Here is a 20,501-nt window from a genome sequence, read left to right on the forward strand (position 1 = left end):
TGTGCTCTGACCTTGACGGGCAAGATTAATTTGGCAACCTTTAGTTGTAGGCTGGACAGGTTTAAAGGTGAACTAACCGAGGTGCGAAATGTGGGGCCCAAACACCACCGACTAAATACATTTGATAAGTAGCTTCTTTATTTTCAAATCAACACCAACAACTACACATCAACCAAAAATAGTTGGGATAAAGGAGAATGTCTTGATCAGTGATAGTTTTCAGACCAAAAAGAGTGGATGTTACACTTGTTCGGGAACACTTTCGGCAGGCTACAATCAATTGTGCAAGGATTGCAAGGTGATTCCAGGTGAGATACTCGTGACGTGACATAGGCTCTTGGTGATGGACGTTGATATTATGGTGAAGAGGAGGAAAATGTCTTCTCGAAGAAGATCAAGAATCAGGTGGGGAGCCTTAACTAAGGATAAAGCTTAAGAGTTGGAAGGGCAGTTGTCGGTTATGGGAGCAGTGGTGACGCGAACTCTATGTGGTCAACGACAGCAAAATGTATAAGAGAGGCTATGAGAGAGGTGTTAGGGGTCTCGACGGGCGTCTCTGGTAGGCACAAAGGAGACTGGTGGTGGAATGAATTGGTACAAGGTAAAGTGGAAGCAAAAAATGAGGCGTACAGGATGTTAGTGGGGAGCATAGATGAGGGGGAGAGGCGAGCGTGCATGGAGAGGTATAAGGTATCTAGGAAGGAAGCGAAGCTGGCGGTCACGGAGGCTAAGACTGCGGCTTACAGTCGTATGTACGAGTAACTAGAGGAAAAAGGAGGGGAGAATAAGTTATTTAGGCTGGCCAAGCTGAGAGAAAGGAAAGCTCGAGATTTAGACTGAGTGAGATGCATCAAGGACGACGATGGTATAGTATTGATGGAAGATTCCCAGATTAAGAGGAGATGTCAAACTTACTTTCAAAAACTTCTTAATGAAGTAGGGGATCAGGATATTGTGCTTGGTGAATTGGAGCATTTTGAGAGTCATAGTGACTCTGGGTATTGCAGGCGCATCAAGGTTGAGAAGGTCGTGGGAGCTATGAGTAAGATGAGTAGGGGCAAAGCGGCCGGGCCTGACGAGATTCCGGTAGAATTTTGGAAGTGTGTGGGGAAAACAGGTTTGGAGTGGTTGACTAGGTTGTTGAATGTTATTTTTAAGGCGAAAAGGATGTTGGATGAGTGGAGGTGGAGTACGGTGGTCCCACTGTATAAGAACAAAGGTGATATCTAGAGTTGTAACAATTATAGGGGTATCAAATTACTGAGTCATACTATGAAAGTATGGGAGAGGGGTGTTGAACATGGCACTTAAAAATTTTGGCTCATTTTGAAATGTCTTTTTTTTTCTTCAAATTTCGGCAGAGAACAAAATCCACTAAAACCGTATCAAAAAACCTGGTAAACTCAGGGTCCCTTATCATCATCAGTCTCTATGAAGGGCACGATGACATCACTTATGGCGCTTGCATTGTCTTCCCCCTGTACTACGATCTCTTGCCTATCCCACTCGAATTTGACCATCTGATGTAATGTAGAAGGCACTGCTTTGGCGGCGTGGATCCAGGGTCGCCCAATAGAAGATTATGTGACACTGCCACGTCTAACACTTGAAACTCTATGGTGAACTCGACTGGACCAATTGTCAATTCAAGTATGATATCACCCACTGTGTCTGTATCACCACCATCAACCCCTCGAACATAGATGTTGTTCTTGTAAATCCTGCCACCATCGACCTTCAGTTTGTTCAATGTGGCCAAAGGATAGATATTGGCACTGGACCCATTATCAATCAGTACTCGAGTGACTACCGAGTCTTCACACTTCACAGTCAAATAAAGGGCCCTATTATGTTCTGTACCCTCCACGGGCAACTCATCGTCTGAAAAAGTGATCCCGTTGACCTCGAAAATCTTGTTTGCTATTTTCTCCAGATGGTTCATAGAGATCTTATCGGAACATGGGCTTCATTCAGAATTTTCATCAATACCTGGCGGTGCTCGTCTGAATAGATCAACAATGATAACAATGAGATCTGTGCCGGGGTCTTTCTCAACTGCTCCACAATGGAGTAATCTTGCGCCTTCATTTTCTTTAAAAATTCTTCCACCTCTTCCTCGGTAACTGAGTTCTTTGTCTCTACCGGATTGACCCTTCTTAACTCTGTGGGAGCAAAACACCTTCCCGAACGAGTTAACCCCTGTGCCTCACATATTTCCTCCATAACTTCCTTCCCCTTATGCATTACTATTACTTGACTGTAGCTCCATGGCACAGCTTTCTCGCTGATTATTGGCAACTGCATTACTGGCCTGATAACAACTGGTCCTATGCATGCCCCTTCACGGCTACTGGCTTTCTTGATATCCCTTGCACCGTTACTTTGACCGGCTCTGGATTCTTGGCAACATCAGACGAACTCTTCCCCATCACCACCACTGGCTTGCCTTCTTCCCTTTCCGACTGTACTACCGCCTCTCCACTGATCGACTTTTCTTTCGGGCTGGCACGAATCATCATTACCGTTTGTGAGGGCTTCTTGAGCTTCCCTCCTTCGTGCACTAGTTTGATCATGTGGGCTTCATGGTGTGCCGGCAACGGGTTCTGATTGATGTTAGGTGCCTCTGGCTCCTGGACCTCAATCCTATTTGTGTCAATAAGATCTTGTACGACAGTCTTCAACTTCCAACACTTCTCAGTATCATGCCCGAGAGCCCCCGAACAATATTCACAGCTTACCGAGTGGTCCAGATTTTTGGGAAGGAGATTTGGCAGTTTTGGCTCCACAGGACTCAATAGGCCTAACTGCCTCAATTTGTGGAACAGAGTAGTATAGGTTTCTCCCAGCGGAGTGAATGTTCTCTGCCTCTGCACCCTTTCATTCCTGAAAGTCTGATTCCCACGGAAACCTGGTCCCGAAGGATTCCTGTAGGCCCTTGGTGGTGGATATGTGTTTTGTAGAGGTGGATATGTATTTTGTGGAGGTGGATATGTATTTTGGGGAGCCAGCGCATGCCATCCGCTGGTGAGCCGGGGGCTGGGTGTAAGTTTGGGCGTGATGGACAGAGAAATGTGGCTCTTATGGTAGGTAGTAGGGCTGTGGAGGGCCGTATGGAATGTGTGGGTAATTTGAGTGATGGGGTCTAGGTTGGTAGTGAGGGGGGACCTCTGGATCTGGACCAAGTACCTGCCTCGACTGTTGCGACATCTTCCCTTTTCTTCTTTCTGAGCGCCCCTCCCGTGCCGCTCTGGATGGCCTGAGTGGTTGCTTTAATCGCCGAATAGCTCAGGATTTTGTTGGACTTAAGTCCCTCTTCAATCATACCGCCCATTTTTACTACTTCGTTGAAAGATTTCTCAACTGACGTCACCAGGTCACCGAAGTAAGTTGGCTACAGAGTCTGCAGAAAGTAGTCCACCATTTCCCCCTCTCTCATCGAAGGATCAACTCTTGCCGCCTGCTCTCTCCAACGGAACCCAAATTCTCGAAAGCTTTCCTTGGGCTTCTTCTTAAGTTTCAGCAATGTGAGACGGTCAGGGACGATCTCAAGGTTGTACTGAAAGTGACCTGCAAATGCTTGTGCTAGATCGTTCCAGGTGTACCACCTGCTCGGATCCTGTCTTGTGTACCATTCCAGTGCAGAACCGCTCAGACTCTGACCAAAGTAAGCTATCAGCAGCTTATCTTTACCACCTGCTCCTCTCATCTTGCTGCAAAAACCTCGTAAATGTGCCATAGGATCGCCGTGCCCCTCGTATAGATCAAACTTTGGCCTCTTGAACCCTGCCGACAATTGAATGTCAGGGAAAGGGCACAGATCTTTGTAGGCCACACTGACTTGGTTGCCTAACCCATGGATATTCCTGAAGGACTGCTCCAGGCTTTTAAACTTTCGAAGCACTTCGTCTTGCTCTGGGCTCTTAGCCGGCTTTTCAGTCTCTACCGGGATCTCGAAGTGAGTATTATAAGTATGAGGCTCGGGTGCTTTGAAGGTTGGTTCAGGGGGTAATATTGGTTATCGTGAGCTTGAAACAACGGCTCGCTGGATGATCTTTGCAACGTGGCTGGTGGGGGTGCCACGAAAACAGGAACATTTGGTGGAGGAGGGTTCTAATTGGGTTGTGAAGCTTGGGGATCATAGGCATTTCTTCCCTGATAATATTGGTGACTGGGGAAGCTTATCGAAGGGCTGGGGGGAGGGTATTCCGGCGTGTGTCCTGGTGGGAGAGTGGGAGTAACGGGAGGTTAGGCACTTTTTGTACCCTAGCTAAGGCCAGCTGCATTTCTTTCATCTCCTGTCTCATCTTATCCATTTCCTCCTTCAGCATTTGATTCTCCGTCCTTTCATCCTCGACACTTTGGTCTGAACTAGTCATGCTTTTTAGTATGGGCCCTTTGGATCTTGTTTGGTAATGGTAATCTGCCAGAACGTTCTAACAAACTAACTGGTTCGAAATCTCTGGAATCGACAACAAACTTGTTAGCGTTAGAGTTTAACACATATTGCAATTTCACGTTGGGGGATGCAATGTTCCTAGGCAGTTTAACCATTTCTAACATGTCTTTGCTTCGACCGCATGCGTCATTCCGGCTTACTTTGTTTGTGCCTCGTTTAAGTGTTTCTGAAACTTTCTTTATCTCTCTTTTTATTTCTTTCTTTTCCTTTCTTTTATTCACTTTGCCTTTCTCTTTTTCTTTTTAGTGGTGGTCGAATCTTATGTGGATTGCCTACGTATCATATCCCCGCATGAATCAGACCGCACGTAGTTCTACCACAAGTGCGAAAAGTGATAATTTTTGGAAAATTTTGATTTTTCATTAATAGACATTTTGTTACAAACCAGACGCTTTTTGGAAAGGAAAATAACAGACTCGAAACCAAACCAAGTACGAACTCAATAACTACTGACAGACTCTGACGTGAAAGAAAGATAGACTCTAACAGACAACAGACTCTAGGAAAAAGAAAAATGCAGATTCAAACTATGAACACATTAAAGTTTTAAATTTGGGTGCCCGCGGGGCATCATTCGGCCTCGCCGCGGGTTTAGGTGTAAGGTTCCTTTCCAGCTGTTCCAATTCATACATGATTTGCTTCACAAATATCATCACCGCCGAGAAGAAGGTAGCGCGGGTCATGTTTTCACACTCTCGACATTTCCTGGTAATAGCGTGAGCAATAGTCAGAATCTCGTTCCTAGTTCGGTCTTTCTCTAGGAGTAGGCGTTCTATCTGATCCCCTCTAGCCTTCAAAACCCGAGAATCATGTAGATGTTGTTTCCATAACTGCTGTATTTAATCTTCCATCGAAGCCATCAGATTATAGCAGTGTTTACTCTCAGTTTCAAAAGCCTTGGCTTGTTTAGCCGCCTTGATCTCTAGGGTGGTCACCTTCCTTTTTAGACTGACAATGGTCTTTTCATAATCTTTCCTCGCCTGCTGTAAGTACTGTGTGCGCTCTTTCGTTCTCTTCGCCCATTGTGTCTGGAGTTGTGCTATGGTATCCTCAGATTTCTTCAGATCATCCCAGCACTCACCGATTTCCTTTTTTAACCCTTTTATTAACCGCTTATCCGACCGACTCCTTTGTTGTTTGTCAGCATCTATCCTCATTTGTCGAATTTGGGCTTTCAGCGCCTCATTTTCTTGGGCCAACTTGTTCCTTTCTCCCTGATCGGTGTCAACTTGCAGACTACTTTCAAATCCCTGGTTTTTAATCTGTTGCTTCAGCTTGCCTATTTCTGCCCTGTAAATCTCTTCTTTAGCCAACCAATCCCACTGTTCTTGCAACGCCTGGACGAACTCCTGGAGATGGGGCCTTTTGTCCGGTCTCCCAAACTCGATTTCTTTCCTAAACCAAGCAAGGTATCCCGGCGAAACTTCACCCTTGGACCGATCACATCACATGTATTGGCTGTTAAGTATTGACACTCGCTCCAAATTTGTCGGACTGCTGCTTTAGGAAACTGTCCGTTGGGCTCGATCTCGACTACTTGGCCACTAAGATCTTCATCTTTCGGAACTATTTGGCATCTCCCCAACTGTCTCAAGACTCGATACGGGGCATAGGGCTGAATACTCCGGAGTCCCATCAAAAGGAAATGGGGTCCAGTGGCTGGCATATATATGATTTCATCCACTGGCAACCATCCAAATGTCCATTCTATTTGGCCTGCAGTGACAGAATGGAGGCGTGCTATCCATTCTGTGACCCCTTCTGGTACGCTGATTCCGTCAATCCTCGTAGAAAATTCCTCTATGCATGTTTTCTATGTCGACCCATAACTCATAAATTGAGGACGATGACATAGGTGTTCAATCATCCACATCTGCAGCAACACATTGCACCCCTCAAAAAAGTTTCCCCCGGCTTTGCAGGCTGTGAGAGCGCGGAAGATTTCAGCTACTATCATGGGTGCGAGGGTGCTGTTGGCCTGAGTGAGTAAAGTGCTGACAACCCTAGATACTCGTATGTCAATGTTCTCGTCTTTTCTAGGAAACACCAGGAGTCCCAGAAAGGCTACCATGAATGCAAAACACCTATGTTCTTCCCACTTAAGGCGGTTTCCTTCGCTACAGATTTTGTTTTCCGGCTTATTGAACCCCCCTATGTGGTCATATCTGTTGTATATAAACCGCAGAGTACCAAAACAAGCTGCCAAGTCTGGATTGTGGACCTCCTGCTTATTTTCAAAGAGTCTAGGAACCTGTGTACAGTTACGGCCCTTGGAGCGATCAAGTACTGGTGTCTCAGAGGAACCTTGGGACCCCCGATGTATCCGGCTATTTCTTCCAATGTTGGGGTAAGTTCAAAATCCGAGAAGTGAAATACGTTGTGAACCGGGTCTCAGAATGCGACCAAGGCCTTTATGACATCCCCCCTAGGATTGATCTTCAGCAACCCAGTGAGGCCTCCCAAGTATAGATTGACTGTATCGCGCCCTGATTCGCCCAGGTCATCCCACCACATGTGCAACTCCAAAGGGATCTTGTTCACAATTGTTACGTGTAAATTCTGACTTGTGCTCATTCTGCACATTTATTATGGTGGTTAAGAAAAAATCACAATTCAATCGACTCAAAGATAACATGGACACTTTTCTCTTTTTTTTTCATTTAATATAAAACCCAGTTTCGCCAATACGGCCTTTCAGCTTCTCGGGGTCGAAGATTTTAAGGCTGCGTCAGTTAACCGGTGAAAACCTAAAAAATGACCTCATGCGGCTGTTCTTGCAAAAATAGCCTTTCGGTGCCCTTTTAGGGACATTCGGCTATTTCTAGCAAAAATGGCGTCGCCCTAATTATTTTCAAATAAAATTTTAGTTCTTTTGGCTATTTTCGCAAAAAGTGAAGTTGGACCCGATGGGGGTTGACTACGTATCTCACACCCTGTGGGAATCAAACTGGCGTAGTTCGGGCCGATAAAATAAACTTCTTTTGAAAACAAGACTCTTTTCATTGGCAAATAAAACTATTTTTTTCTTTTTTTTTCCAGAATTCTATCGGGATTTCGTCTGGTCCCGTCACTCTGCCCCTGCAAATCTTACGCATTGCCCCTTCCACCTCATCTACCGTAATCCGCCTACAGGACCCAAAATCATGCCGACTCTCAGAGTGCTCCAACTCACCCAGCACAGTGCATATATCCCCCTCCTTGTTCAACAGTTTATGGAAGTATGTTTGTCATCTTCTCATAATAAGTGTCTCGTCCATCAATACTTTGCCATCCTCATTCTTTATGCACTTGACTTGGTCTAAGTCGTGGGCTTTCCTCTCCATTACCTTGGCCAACCAGTACAACTTCTTGTCCCTGCCTTTGCTCCCGAGCTCCTCGTACAAACGAGCAAATGACGCATTCTTAGTCGTCGTAACTGCTAACTTTGCCTCTTTCTTTTCCTTTCTATAACACTCCTGATAAGTCCTTTTTCCTCCTCGTTTGTACTATCCACTAGCTTCAAATAAGCAACTTTCTTAGCTTCCACTTTACCTTAAACCTCTCCATTCTACCACCAGTTCCTTTAATGACCCCTAGGAGAGCCCTTCGTGACCCCTAAGACCTCTCTAGAAGCTACCCTAATGCAATTCGCAGTCGTGAACCACATACTAGACGTGTCCCCCTACTTATCCAAACCCTCATAGCCAACAACTTCTCCCCTAACTCCTGAGCTTTGTCCTTGGTCAAGTTACCCCACTTGATCTTAGGTTGCATGCACCCCGCCCTCTTCCTCATACTCCTCTTGATCTCCAGGTTCATAACTAGGAGCCTATGTAGGGTCGTGAGGTGCTCACTAGGGATGACCTTGCAGTCACTGCACAGACCTTTATCGCATTTCCTACAGAGAAGATAATCAATTTGAGTCTTGCCTATTGAATTCTGGAAAGTGACCAGGTTCTCTTCCCTCTTCGGAAAACTCGAGTTAGCTATAACCAAATCAAAAGCTCTAGAAAAATCCAATAGTGAATTCCCTCCCTCATTCCTATCCCCAAAACTGAACCCACCATGCACATCATCATAACTCCTAGCACTAGCCCCAATATGTCCATTGAAATCTCCATCAATGAACAACTTCTATGTGTGCGGAATACTATGCACCATCTCGTCCAAATCCTCCCAGAATTGCTTCTTGACCTCCTGGTCCAAACCTAACTGAGGAGTGTATGCATTAATCACATTTACAATAAACCTACCAACTATCAGCTTGATACTCATCAACCTATCATTTACCCTCCTAACCTCGGCCACGAGCTCACTGAGGTCCCTATCAACTAAAATACCTACCTCATTCTTACCCCCAGCCCTTCCTGAGTACCATAGTTTAAACCCATCTACATCTCGTGCCCTAGTACCCTTTCATCTAGTCTCCTGAACACACATTAGGTTGATTTTCCTCTTCTGAGTAATCTTACCTAACTCTATAGACTTTCCTGTCAACGTCCCAATGTTCCAAGACCCAACTCTCAGCCTAGAGGCTTTCTTACCCCTCTTCCCACCCCTGGACCCCACCCTCAGCCTCACCTGAGTACATGACCTCACTCTCACATCACTCACTACTGCCACTATAAGCAAAAGGTATTAGGTAAACACTACAACTAAGAACAAGTAGCGGGAACGAAGGACTACAAGCTACGAACCCGAGATCTAAAAACAACTCAAAGACACTAGTACGAGAACAGTAACGCGAGCATACACTAGAACAATGAAGCTACCCCTTGCAAACATAGAATTAAAATGGATAGATGAAAACTTAAGCTTAAAACACTAATAGAAAAGATAGAAAAAGCAATCAATCCAACTACGAGTTACCGCAAGGCATCAAAATCTCAGATATTCTCAGCCAAAGAGACAATAAACCAATTACAGTAATTTAAACATCGATTCAAAAGCAAAAAAGGAAGGTGTGACATATGATTAACGAACCCGGGGAGATCGATTGTAGCAGAAGAATTGAATCTTGGATGATGATTACTTTTTTCATTTAACTAAAGCAATGGAAAATCAAAAACAAAAAAGAAATTCTACACGATAGGGTTTGAAGAAGAGCAAATAGATACGAAACAAGAATTAGAGAAAACCTGCCCGTTACAAGGAACTGAGGAGATTCTACTTCACCACCAGCGAGATTTAACGGTGAGAGACGTCGAGGATGACGACAATTCAGAAAATTGAAGATTTGGAAATCTTTAAGCTCACAGTAGTAGAAATGATCCTTTCACAATATCACTAAAATATTAAAAAAATATTCGTGATAAAATTAAAGAAGTGCCTTAAGAACCTGGGGAGATCGATTGTAGCAGAAGAATTGAATCTTGGATGATGATTACTTTTTTTATTTAACCACGGCTACGGAAAATAAAAAACAAAAAAGAAATTCTACAAGATAGGGTAATTATGACATGAAGGAAAAGGCAGAAATTGTGAAAATGTTCTGTGTGTATTTTTATTCACTGTAGCTTGTCTTTTATACAAATCTATGTATAGATACAAAAGAATGTAAATAAAATATTCCTATACACTTGTACTATTTCCTATTGGCAAAAATCTAATTAACTAACAGAAATATTCTGTACAATGTGTGTGAGCATGTGTGGTTCATGTGTAAACAATTCTAGACCCTTCTCATTTGAAAATGAGAAATATCTAATTGGATGGTTGTGATTTATTCATCTCTTATCAAATCAACGTCCCAGATGAAGTTAGATAAATTAGCATCAATGCTCATGATTTGGACACGTGTCTCTCTTCAAATAAGATTAGTGTCTCAGATATCTTCATACATAAGCTCAAACAAATCCTTGGAGACTCTGAAATTTCTTTTCACTTCTTCTCCTCTCTTACTTCTTCTTCTCTCTTGTTTCTTCATTATTCTGTGAAGCATCTGTTGAATTAACATAAGGGTTCTTATCTTCAACATACCCCTCAAGACGGAGGGGAGATAATGGACCCCCAGCTTGCTCAAAATATGGCGATAAGAACCCCCAGATAAGGGTTTGGTGAACAAATCGGCGAGCTGACAGTCCGAGGGAACAAAAGAGAGAGATATCAAACCACAAAGGAATTGCTGACGGACAAAGTGGCAATCGAGTTCCACATGTTTGTTGCGTTCATGAAAGACTGAGTTGCGAGCTATGTGAATCGCAGCCTGGCTATTGGAGTGGATAGGAACTGGTAAAGTGGATGGATTGTGAGATCCCCCAACTGACAAACGAGCCAAGTGATCTCTGTTGTTACTCAACGCATGGAACGATATTCAGCTTCAGCAGATGACAAAGAAATGGAAGCCTACTTTTTGGATTTCTAGGAAATAGGTGCACCTCCAAGGGTAATAAAAAACCCCACTGACTGAGCATCTAGAATCGCGACTTGCTGCCCAATCAGCATCGCAAAAAGCCAGCAAATCAAAAGAGGGGTGTGAGGAAAGGAGAATTCCTTGTGAGGGATCTGTGCGGAGGTATCTCAACACACATTGAGCAGCAGAATAATGGGAAATGCAAGGATTTTGCATATATTGGCTGAGTGATAGAACAGTAAAAGAGAGGCCAGGTCTGGTGTTCGTCAAATAGTTAAGCTTACCAACTAGATGGCGATAAAGACTTGGGTTGTCCATTGGTTCCCCCAAATCTGCTTGAAGCTTGATGGAAGGTTCAAGAGGTGAAGAAATTCTGCTTCATGAACAGTCGAACTCTTGTAGCAGTTCTAAGGTAAATTTTCATTGGCTTATAATGAATCCCTGCTTTTCTCTGAGTATTTCCATGCCTAGAAAGTAATGAATATCCCCTAGATGTTTCATTTTGAATTCTGAATTGAGAAAACCAGTGATTTGTGTAATCTCTGTGGTATCATTCCTTGTGAGTAGGATATCGTCAACATATACTGCTAGGATAGAACAAGAGCACCATTGTGCTTATAGAAAAGGGAATAGTCATTGAGAGAACTAGAATATCCTTTAAAACTCAAAGGTCCTGCAAGTTTGGCATACCACTATCTGGATGTCTGCTTTAACCCATAAGGGACTTCTTTAAGAGACAAACCTGATTTGGTTTAGGTGGAAGAACACTTGCAGGGAATTTCATATAGACCTCTTCTTGTAATTCTCCATGTAAAATGCATTATTCACATCAAGCTGTGACACCCTTCAACCTTTATTCACAGCCACAGTCAAAAGGCACCTTATAGTTATCATTTTGACCACTGGAGAGAAGTTCAAAATAGTCAATCCCTTCTTTTTGAATGTCCCCCATCACTATTAGCCTATCTTTCAACCTTTCTATAGTTCCATCTGAATGATGTTTTACCTTGTATACCCATTTACAAGGTAAAGCTTTCTTTCCTAGAGGCAAATCTACCACATCCCAAGTGTGGTTTAGTTGCAGAGCTGTAATTTCTGCATCCATGGCAGCTTTCCAACCTTGGTGATTAGAAGCATCTACATAGCTGCTAGGTTCAGAAATGGTAGATAGGGATTGAACCACATGTTGATTGGAAGGGGATAAAATTGTAAAAGAGAAAGCATTAGGAATAGCAGGCTGATTGAAGCAAGAATCAGTGAAATTAGAAAGAATAATAGCATTGCACACATAGTTTGTCAAATAGGCAGACCTTTGAGAAATTGTATCAGACTTTCTAATAGGTGGCGGAGGTGTGGGAATTACATTTCTGGATGTTGTGTGAGGGGGTGAGTAGGAAAGAATGTAAGATTCACTTGGGATTAGTGTGGGTTCAGCTTCAGAGTGAGGTGAAGAGTGTGGAACAATAGGTGAAATAGGGCTAGAACTAGATGTCCTAAGAGGTGTTGAATGAGTGTCTGAGAGAGGTGAATTTGGTGAGTGAGTAAGTTCTAGCTGTTATGAAGAAGATTTATCTATGGGAGCTGGAGAGTAGGTATTGGGAGTTGGCATATCTGGTGCAAAAATATGAATAGTGGGATTAGAACATGGTGGAAAAAGGTGGAGGAGTGTGCTTGGTGAAAAGGAAAAAGATCTTCATGAAATTTTATGTTCCTGTAGACAAATACCCTTTTGTATCTATATCCAGTACCTTGTATCCCTTTTGTCCTTGTGCATATCCTAAGAATACACAAGTCTTGGCTCTAGGTTCAAATTTTCCTCTGTTCTGAGATAAGGTGAACACATAACACAAACATCCAAAACTTCTTAGAACCTCATATATAGGTTCTTTCCCAAATAGAACTGCATATGGTGTTTTCCCTTTCAATACCTTTGAGGGGAACCTGTTTATCAGAAATGTTATAGTTAAAACATATTCTCCCCAATATTGAAGAGGAATCTTGGATTGGAATAGTAATCCCCTAGCAATCCAGAAGATGTCTATGTTTCCTCTCAACTACCCCATTCTGTTGATGTGTAGCTACACAAGAGGTTTCATGAAGGATCCCTTGTTCTTGAAAGAATCTGTATTCTTGTGTTCCCTTTCTCAATTCCCAAGCATTGTCTGATCTCACCCTTTTTACTTTCTTGTTGAACTTCCTTTCAACCATATAAAGAAAAGACTTTAAAACTGAAAAAACATTGTTTTTGGTACTCAATAAGAAAGTCCAGGTTGCCCTACTAAAATTATCAACTATGGTCAAAAAATAGTTGTATCCATTATATGTAGTAGTCTTAAAGGGACCCCAAGTATCTATGTGAATGAGGTCAAATGGAGATGTAGTTCTGACTTGGCTAATGGGAAAAGGAAGCCTAGTTTGCCTTGCCTTAGCACAAATGTGACACACAGGATTAAAATCTGAAGGAAAATGAACAAAGCTAAATTTCTTCATTACTGAAAAGGGCAAATGCCCCAACCTTACATGCCATTGAGTTACATCTAAAACATCATTTGCAAAACTGAAACTGGAAATGAAACTTTACTAGGTACTAGACTGAAATCACTTCCTTTTGGAATGGAAATTACATTCTGACTAAATAGAATTCTAGACTCTGAAGTTCTAGGCTGGAGTAGATATAATTCATCTCTTACTTCACCAAAAACTTGTCCCCTCCTCATTAAAGGGACCTGCAATAGACATTCACTAGAAGTAAGATTGATGATGCATTTGAATTGAGTGCATAACTTATGAACAGATAACAAGTTATACTTGAAAGATGGAACATAAAGAACTCTTTCTAGGATCATATCTGGCTGAATGCAAACCTGCCCGTGTGACAAACAGTTGAAAAGAATTAGGCAAACTTATATGTAAAGGCACAACTAGTGTTGTTAGAGTTAGGAAAGACTTGGAATCAAAACACATATGTTCTGAGGCACCTGAATCAATTATCCAAAAATAGCAAGACATGTTCCTGAATATTTGAGAATAGTACCAGCAACAACATTGGCACTAATTTCTGAGGTTGCATTTCCTGTACTCCCCACCTGCACCTGTCTAATTATGTTAACCATTTCAGATACATGTTCCTTGCTGAAAAATTGTGCCTGATTGTTAAGGTTTGCTTCATTGTTCTCACCAGACTGTCCATCACCCTGCTGATCTGAAACTACAGCATTTGATTTTATTGCTGCTCCTTGAAAATTTTCACCCTTAGTGAATTGGAATTCATCGGGGAATCCTATAAGTTGTAGCAATCAGCCCTTACATGTCCTATCTTTGAGCAATGGCTGCAGGTAACATTTGGATTAAATTTAGATTTCTTTGTCTTAGACTTACATTGTGTGTTTCCTGGCTTCTGCTGAGAACTCCAACCCTTTTGCATTTTGTTGTTTTCTGTGGAAATTTGTTCTGTGATCCTACCATAAAGGAAGCCCCATCAGTAGGATATTGTGGGCTCATATAGATCTCCTTTTGGCTCTCATCTTGTTGTAAGAGTGAGTAAGTTTGATCCATGCCAGGAATAGGACTAAGCATTAAAATGTTTCCCCTTGCTTGTGCATAAGCATCATTCAGTCCCATTAGGAATTGAATGACCATTTAATCTTCCATGAACTTAGCCATCTTCTTTTTTCCATCACAGTTACATGCACAAGAGCGCCCTAAGTGTGAGTTAAGTGAGTCTAGCTCATCCCATAGTCTCTTAAGAGTGGTGAAATATCCTGATATGCTGTTGTTTCCCTGAATTATTTTTAAAATCTCCTTCTGCAGATGGTATAGCTTTGCTCCACTTGACTGCCCAAACCTGTGTTCCAGGCTGCTCCAAAGCTCCTTAGCTGTTCTTGAGAAAATGACACTGTCACCTATTTCCTTGGTCAAAGAGTTGTGCAACCAAGAGGTGACCATGTCATTGGACCTACTCCACAATGGATAATTTTTGTCATCCACTGGTGGCTCGGCACAAGATCCATTGATGAAGCCAAGTTTGTTCTTGGCAGAGATTGCAATAAGGACAGATCTCTTCCATCATGGGAATCATTTCCCATCGAAAGGTGTGCTCACAAGGCCCATTCCTGGAGTATCAGAAGAGTGTAAGTGATAAGGGTGATTGGAGTCATTGGTCACTCCACTGCTTTTGGATCCAGAGACAGAGATATCAGTTGTTGCTTTTGTACTAGTCATGATTGAATCCACAGATGGATAAGAGAAGGAAAATTTGATAAAAACTTAAGATGATTTCTGAATGGATCGGGCTAAATCTGCTCTGATACCATGAAGGAAAAGGCAGAAATTGTGAATATTTTCTGTGTGTATTTTTATTCACTGTAGCTTGTCTTTTATACAAATCTATGTATAGATACAAAAGAATGTAAATAAAATATTCATATACACTTGTACTATTTCCTATTGGCTAAAATCTAACTAACTAACAAAAATATTCTTTACAATGTGTGTGAGCACGTGTGGTTCACGTTTAAACAATTCTAGACCCTTCTCATCTGAAAATGAGAAATATCAAATTGGATAGCTGTGATTTATTCCTCTCTTATCAAATCAACGTCCCAGATGAAGTTAGATGAATTAGCATCAATGCTTATGATTTGGACACGTGTCTCTCTTCAAATAAGATTAGTCAAACAAAGTCTTAGAGACTCCGAAATTTCTTTTCACTTCTTCTCCTCTCATACTTCTTCAACAGGTTCTTATCTTCAACAGGGCATGTCTTATTGAATATAAAAATATGTGGTAATTACCTTTCTACTAAATGAATACTCCTCTTTTTAGCTGACCTTTAAACTAAAAACGTATATATCCATGAAAAACTAATTTCAAAGTTTCTCAAGGTTGAAATTTCTATTAATTATACTTTTCAAGATTTTTCTATCCCCCTATTTTTACACTTTAATTATAAGAACCTTCTAATTCGCTTTATTAACTTCTGAAGTATTTAAATGCGAATCAATTGGAAATTTAATTCAATTTACTGAAAAGTAGTAATATTCCTTCCTGGAAAATAAATAGCAATTTGCCGTTATAAATGGCGCCACATCTTATCGTCTCCTTTTCCATATCAAATCCATTACATCTTTTCCATCCTTCTCAGTTCTTTTATCTCGGCTCCTTCTAATGGAGTCTCTTTCGGTAGGCATTTTAACTTCTTTACCTCTCCAAAATCACTTCAATACCAACAAATCCTCTCCAAAATCCCCATTTCCCAACTCTTCTCCCACTTTCCTCTGCAATTCACTCCAACTCAATTCCCCTAAAACCAAGAAAATCCGTCCCCTTTTACAAACAGAAGCCCCAATTCATCATTCTACAAAATCCCAACAAATCTTTCCAAAATTTCATCTCTCTTTCCTTTCTCTGGGTCTTTCTTTTCCTCTTACAACCTTTGCCGCTGAAACTGCAGTACCCACTGAAGAAATTCCCTTTAAAATCAACGTAGAAGCAATCTTGGTCTCTATTGATGAATTTTTCACCAAGTATCCATTTTTTGTTGCCGGGGTTACGTTTATCTGGCTCGTTGTGATCCCATTAGCTGAAGAGTACTTCCAAAAGTATAAGTTCATCTCCGCCGTTGATGCTTTTGGGAAGCTCCGAGATGACCCCAGTTCGCTGCTGATAGATGTTCGGGATAAGAAGAGCTTGGCTTATTTGCCTTCGCCCAATTTGATAATGTTGAATAAGAGTGTGGTGCAGGTTGAGTTCCGTGAAGGAGATGAAGATGCCTTTGTTAAGAGGGTGTTTGAGAATTTCAAGCAGCCGGAGAATACAACTGTTTGTGTTTTAGACAAGTAAGTGTTGTCAACATTATGTTTAATAAAATGCTTAGTGCATATTGTACCAATATATGTGAGAATTTTGCATTTTGGCCTTTGATGCTTCGTGCTTCATATGTTTTGTTTTGTTTTTATTTTTTGTTTTTTGGTTTGGTAAGATAGAGTAATTTCTTTGATGTGGTTCCTGTATGAGTCACATGGTATGTTCTTCTCAAACATGCAAGACTTCACAGGTAGCAAGTCTGTTGCATAGTAGGGCAATTATCACACAGGTAAACATAAGCATTTCAGTGATGATAATCGAGATTGTTATGTATATTGTCTTTTGGTTATTCACTTGCATAATCAATTTGGTCGTTGTGGTCGGACTCTATTATGGATTTCTGACCACATTCTCCATTGGGCCCTCTTGTCTTTTCCTTCTCCGAGCTCTGGTTATGGAAGAAGGAACCTAGAAGAAGGTTTCAAACAACTGATTATATTACGGGACAATTCATGATATTCATATCGATTTGTTATGTGCCTCTGCATCTAACGTTGGGTAGACCTCATACGATAACTGTCCTAGCTCTACCATGTCTTTTGTTTCATTTCTTCTAGAACAATCACAAACTTTTTTTATTATGGAGATTAGCAAGGTATGTTATAGACGCCACACTGAGCTGGGTGATTCCAATTTTGAGTCCTCCATTTCTGACTATCTACCTGTTTTCTTCATCTGATTATGAGTTTGAAGTGGAGCATTTGACCTGCTGATGATATAAATTTTACCAGTCTCGGAATTGATTGACCTTTTCTATAAGCAGTTTTTTTATTGTCGAAATTTTCCCATGTAAATAGATATTAGCTGCTTTAGCACAATAAGATATGGCAAGCTTTTGTGGCAATGTCTATTGGCTCGTTTGGGAAGAAAGATTGAAAGATTCTTACATATTGTTTTCTATTTGTCTATAATTATTACAGTGCTTCTATTTGGGATCAAACATCTTACGTACCATATATATGTGTGTGACTCTTTGCCTCTGGTAATATATGTGTATGTGTGCGCACATAGGGCGTAAGTAGGTGGTTCTTGTTTGTTTTTGTGTCATTTAAGGAGTATAGACACGTAGGGAGATTGGGAGGTTCTAGCTTTGTGCCCGCCATTATATTTTCCAGATGAACTTGCAAATTTCTCTCGTGATCCTTCTTCCTCATTAAATCAAAAAACTCTTTTAATTTATGAAAGTGCAATTGCTATTGTAAAGTAAGATCTGAGGTGGAGCTATGATTTGATGCTTCCTTGGTTATCGAAGTAGTGGCAGGTGTAAATGCCCTTTCCACCTTAGTTTTATCCTTCTAAGTTACCTCACATTCTCATTATCATTATTAAAAAAGTTACCTCACGTTCTGTCTCTGATGATTCTTTGGGTGATCATGAGGCTTACTTTGTTACCAATATGTCAACCCAATATAATGTCTTTATTAATCAGCCTTGTAATTAGGTTTTACCATCAGATAGCTGCTGCAAAGAAAAGGAGAGAATAGTTAAGTTTCCCATTTAATGAACATGTATATGTTGAATATGTCTCCTCTCCTAGAGAGAGTTGGCTTTATGGCCTCTGCTCCGGTAAACACTGGATGTTTTTATAGATAGATAGCTATAATAGCAGATAGTGACATAGTAACACTCAACTGTTTGAGCGGTTTTAAGAGTTTGACGGATATCTTCTTTTATGTGGAAGGTAGTTTTGATGGAAACTCAATCAAAGTGGCTGAGCTATTGGTAAAAAATGGTCTTAAAGAGGCTTATGCTATCCGAGGTGGGATAAGAGGCAAGAAAGGATGGCAGGTATTCTTCCTTTCTTCCAAGTAGTTTGAGTTAGGCTGATTTAATCTCTTCATTCATGTCCAACTGCATCTTCTTGCGTATGTATGTTTGCAAGTAGTTGTTTTTATATTCTTCGCGTAGAATTCTGTCACTCATAAATGATGAGAGATTCCAAGAGTTTTTGGGTCCTGATAACCTGCATCTTACCTTGCCTTATTGGCGACCTAATAGATTTGGCCTTAGGCACTTTAACTTTATGTTGCTGGTCTTTGGAATGATATCAGAAGCTTGATGCTTTAGTTATCAGAAACTCTGCACGGAATTATTTCATCTTTTTCAGTTACGTTTATTTTTTCTTTTAGGAGATCCAAGAAACCCTTCTCCCTCCATCTGTTCATATCTATGCCAAGAAGAAGGTCAAAGGAATGCAACAGCAAGACAGCAATGATGGGGTGATTCAAGCAAATGAAATTAACAGTCAATCTCCATCTGCTATAGGCGTGACCCAAGTTGAGCAGATAAGCAATGGTTCCATTAAGAAGTCTGTTGACTCAACCTCAGCGACAAAATGTGGTCCTAGATCATCATCCCCATATCCAAATGTATGCTCTCTCTCTCTCTCTCTCTCTCTCTCTCTCTCTCTCTCTCTCTCTCTCTCTCTCTCTCTCTCTCTCTCTCTCTCTCTCTTTGATTAAACATCCATGAGCAAGTGTCTGAGATTGCAAAGCTATTAAACTACTATCTTTAACCTCAAGAGTAGTGGAAGGGTGCTTGGGACAATTCTCAAATGCCGCTTGCTGCTTCAGCATCCAAGTTGGCTGTCGCATAGAGACTGTAATGTACTCTTTTATGCTTTAGGTTGTTGGTCTGAACGGGGAGTCTGCCACACCTGTCCCAACTGTGTATAAATCTTTCTCAAAATATAATTACCTGACCCTCCCTGCATCTCACGGTAGCCAGCAGTTGAAAGTTCCAAACTCACCAAAGTAGAACCATTATTTCTTATGTCTCATTTCCTCTCGGTGTGGTGATCTCAGTCAGTTTAGGTCATGTACTAATGCTAAAAATGGTTTTGGGGAACTTCTTTCTCCTCTTTGCACACAACCATCAATTTGCTTTTTGCTGGCAATAACTTTAGGCTTGTGCATTCTCTCAATTGGTTTATTGACACTGTTATCTTTATATCTTGCAGTACCCTGATTTGAAGCCCCCGTCATCACCTACTCCTTCAAAGCCTCAAAGTTGACGGCAGTTGCATGCATGTTGCTTTTTCGATGCCTCATATCTCGTCGATCATGTGAATGGCATAATCTTTGCCATGTATCAGCTGCAGCTTGACACCAATATCTTCCTGAAGAGAGCATGACAGATGCACGCTGATTTAACGAAGCAAATAATGGCTCTGATTTATGCTCGATTACCATGGGATTGCAGAATTACTTCTACAGTTCAGTTTTGGGCAATTGCATGTATCAACAAGCTAAACATGCTAATGGATTTAGTTATTCTCAATGCTATCCATATTCCAGAGCAATTTTCGTATTTTATACATACATGTTCTTGTCGGAGAGGGGACCATACGTTAAATTACCAAGATAATTAGAACAAACCAATTTAATCAGGAAATTGAGGTACTTGTAATGTGATACAAGGGATGTGATTTCCATCAATTGGTTTGAGTGAGATAGCACTATGGGAAAGAAAGAGGACATAACTTTGAGAGTCTGAGTAGGTAGATAATAGCTAGACTTTAGCAACATAATTAACTGACGAAATACATGTCAAAAAGAAGGAAAAGAACATAATTAACCTATGAACTTTAAAGAAGGGTATTACTTATTTGAGAACCATCCAGTTTCTAAGCAAAGGTGAAAGTATCATTTACTCTATCATCTAACCAAATGTCTTGGGGGTAAAAAATCACTTTTAATTGCTGAAACTATTTGTGTTAATAAACAAACACGTGTTTGAATGAAGTGCTAAAATTGTTAACAATCAATAGGTGTGTGTGATAAAAAAGTCTTGATAATGCAAGATATGCATTCTATGTTGCAGGAGTGACACAAGAGTTTAAAGCTCAGA

At 41.1% G+C, this 20,501-nt stretch overlaps 2 protein-coding genes across 2 annotated transcripts; one reads left to right on the forward strand and one right to left on the reverse strand.

The window, feature by feature from the left end:
• Positions 1-14,426: 14,426 nt before the first annotated feature.
• LOC104215745 (uncharacterized) lies at positions 14,427-15,008 on the reverse strand. The gene is made up of 2 exons (XM_009765627.1): positions 14,889-15,008; positions 14,427-14,846 (listed from the first exon to the last, which is right to left on the reverse strand). Exons 1-2 carry the CDS (start codon positions 15,006-15,008, stop codon positions 14,427-14,429), a joined length of 540 nt encoding a protein of 179 aa, XP_009763929.1.
• An 875-nt stretch (positions 15,009-15,883) lies between these two features.
• Positions 15,884-19,953, forward strand: LOC104215744 (rhodanese-like domain-containing protein 4A, chloroplastic). Its single transcript, XM_009765626.2, has 4 exons — positions 15,884-16,624; positions 18,338-18,440; positions 18,782-19,021; positions 19,612-19,953. Exons 1-4 carry the CDS (start codon positions 15,954-15,956, stop codon positions 19,663-19,665), a joined length of 1,068 nt encoding a protein of 355 aa, XP_009763928.1. The 5' UTR covers positions 15,884-15,953; the 3' UTR covers positions 19,666-19,953.
• The last annotated feature ends 548 nt before the right edge of the window (positions 19,954-20,501 follow it).

Source organism: Nicotiana sylvestris, chromosome 9, assembly GCF_000393655.2.
Source record: "Nicotiana sylvestris chromosome 9, ASM39365v2, whole genome shotgun sequence".
NCBI classification, from domain to species: Eukaryota; Viridiplantae; Streptophyta; class Magnoliopsida; order Solanales; family Solanaceae; genus Nicotiana; species Nicotiana sylvestris.

Excerpts from the sequence above, each read along its gene's own strand:
- LOC104215745 (XM_009765627.1), bottom strand. The coding sequence starts at position 15,008 with ATGACTAGTACAAAAGCAACAACTGATATCTCTGTCTCTGGATCCAAA. Across the intron at positions 14,847-14,888 it reads ATACTCCAGGAATGGGCCTT|AGATCTGTCCTTATTGCAAT; the intron begins GTGAGCACACCT and ends CCATGATGGAAG.
- LOC104215744 (XM_009765626.2), top strand. The coding sequence starts at position 15,954 with ATGGAGTCTCTTTCGGTAGGCATTTTAACTTCTTTACCTCTCCAAAAT. Across the intron at positions 18,441-18,781 it reads GAGGCAAGAAAGGATGGCAG|GAGATCCAAGAAACCCTTCT; the intron begins GTATTCTTCCTT and ends TTTTTCTTTTAG. Across the intron at positions 19,022-19,611 it reads CATCATCCCCATATCCAAAT|TACCCTGATTTGAAGCCCCC; the intron begins GTATGCTCTCTC and ends TATATCTTGCAG.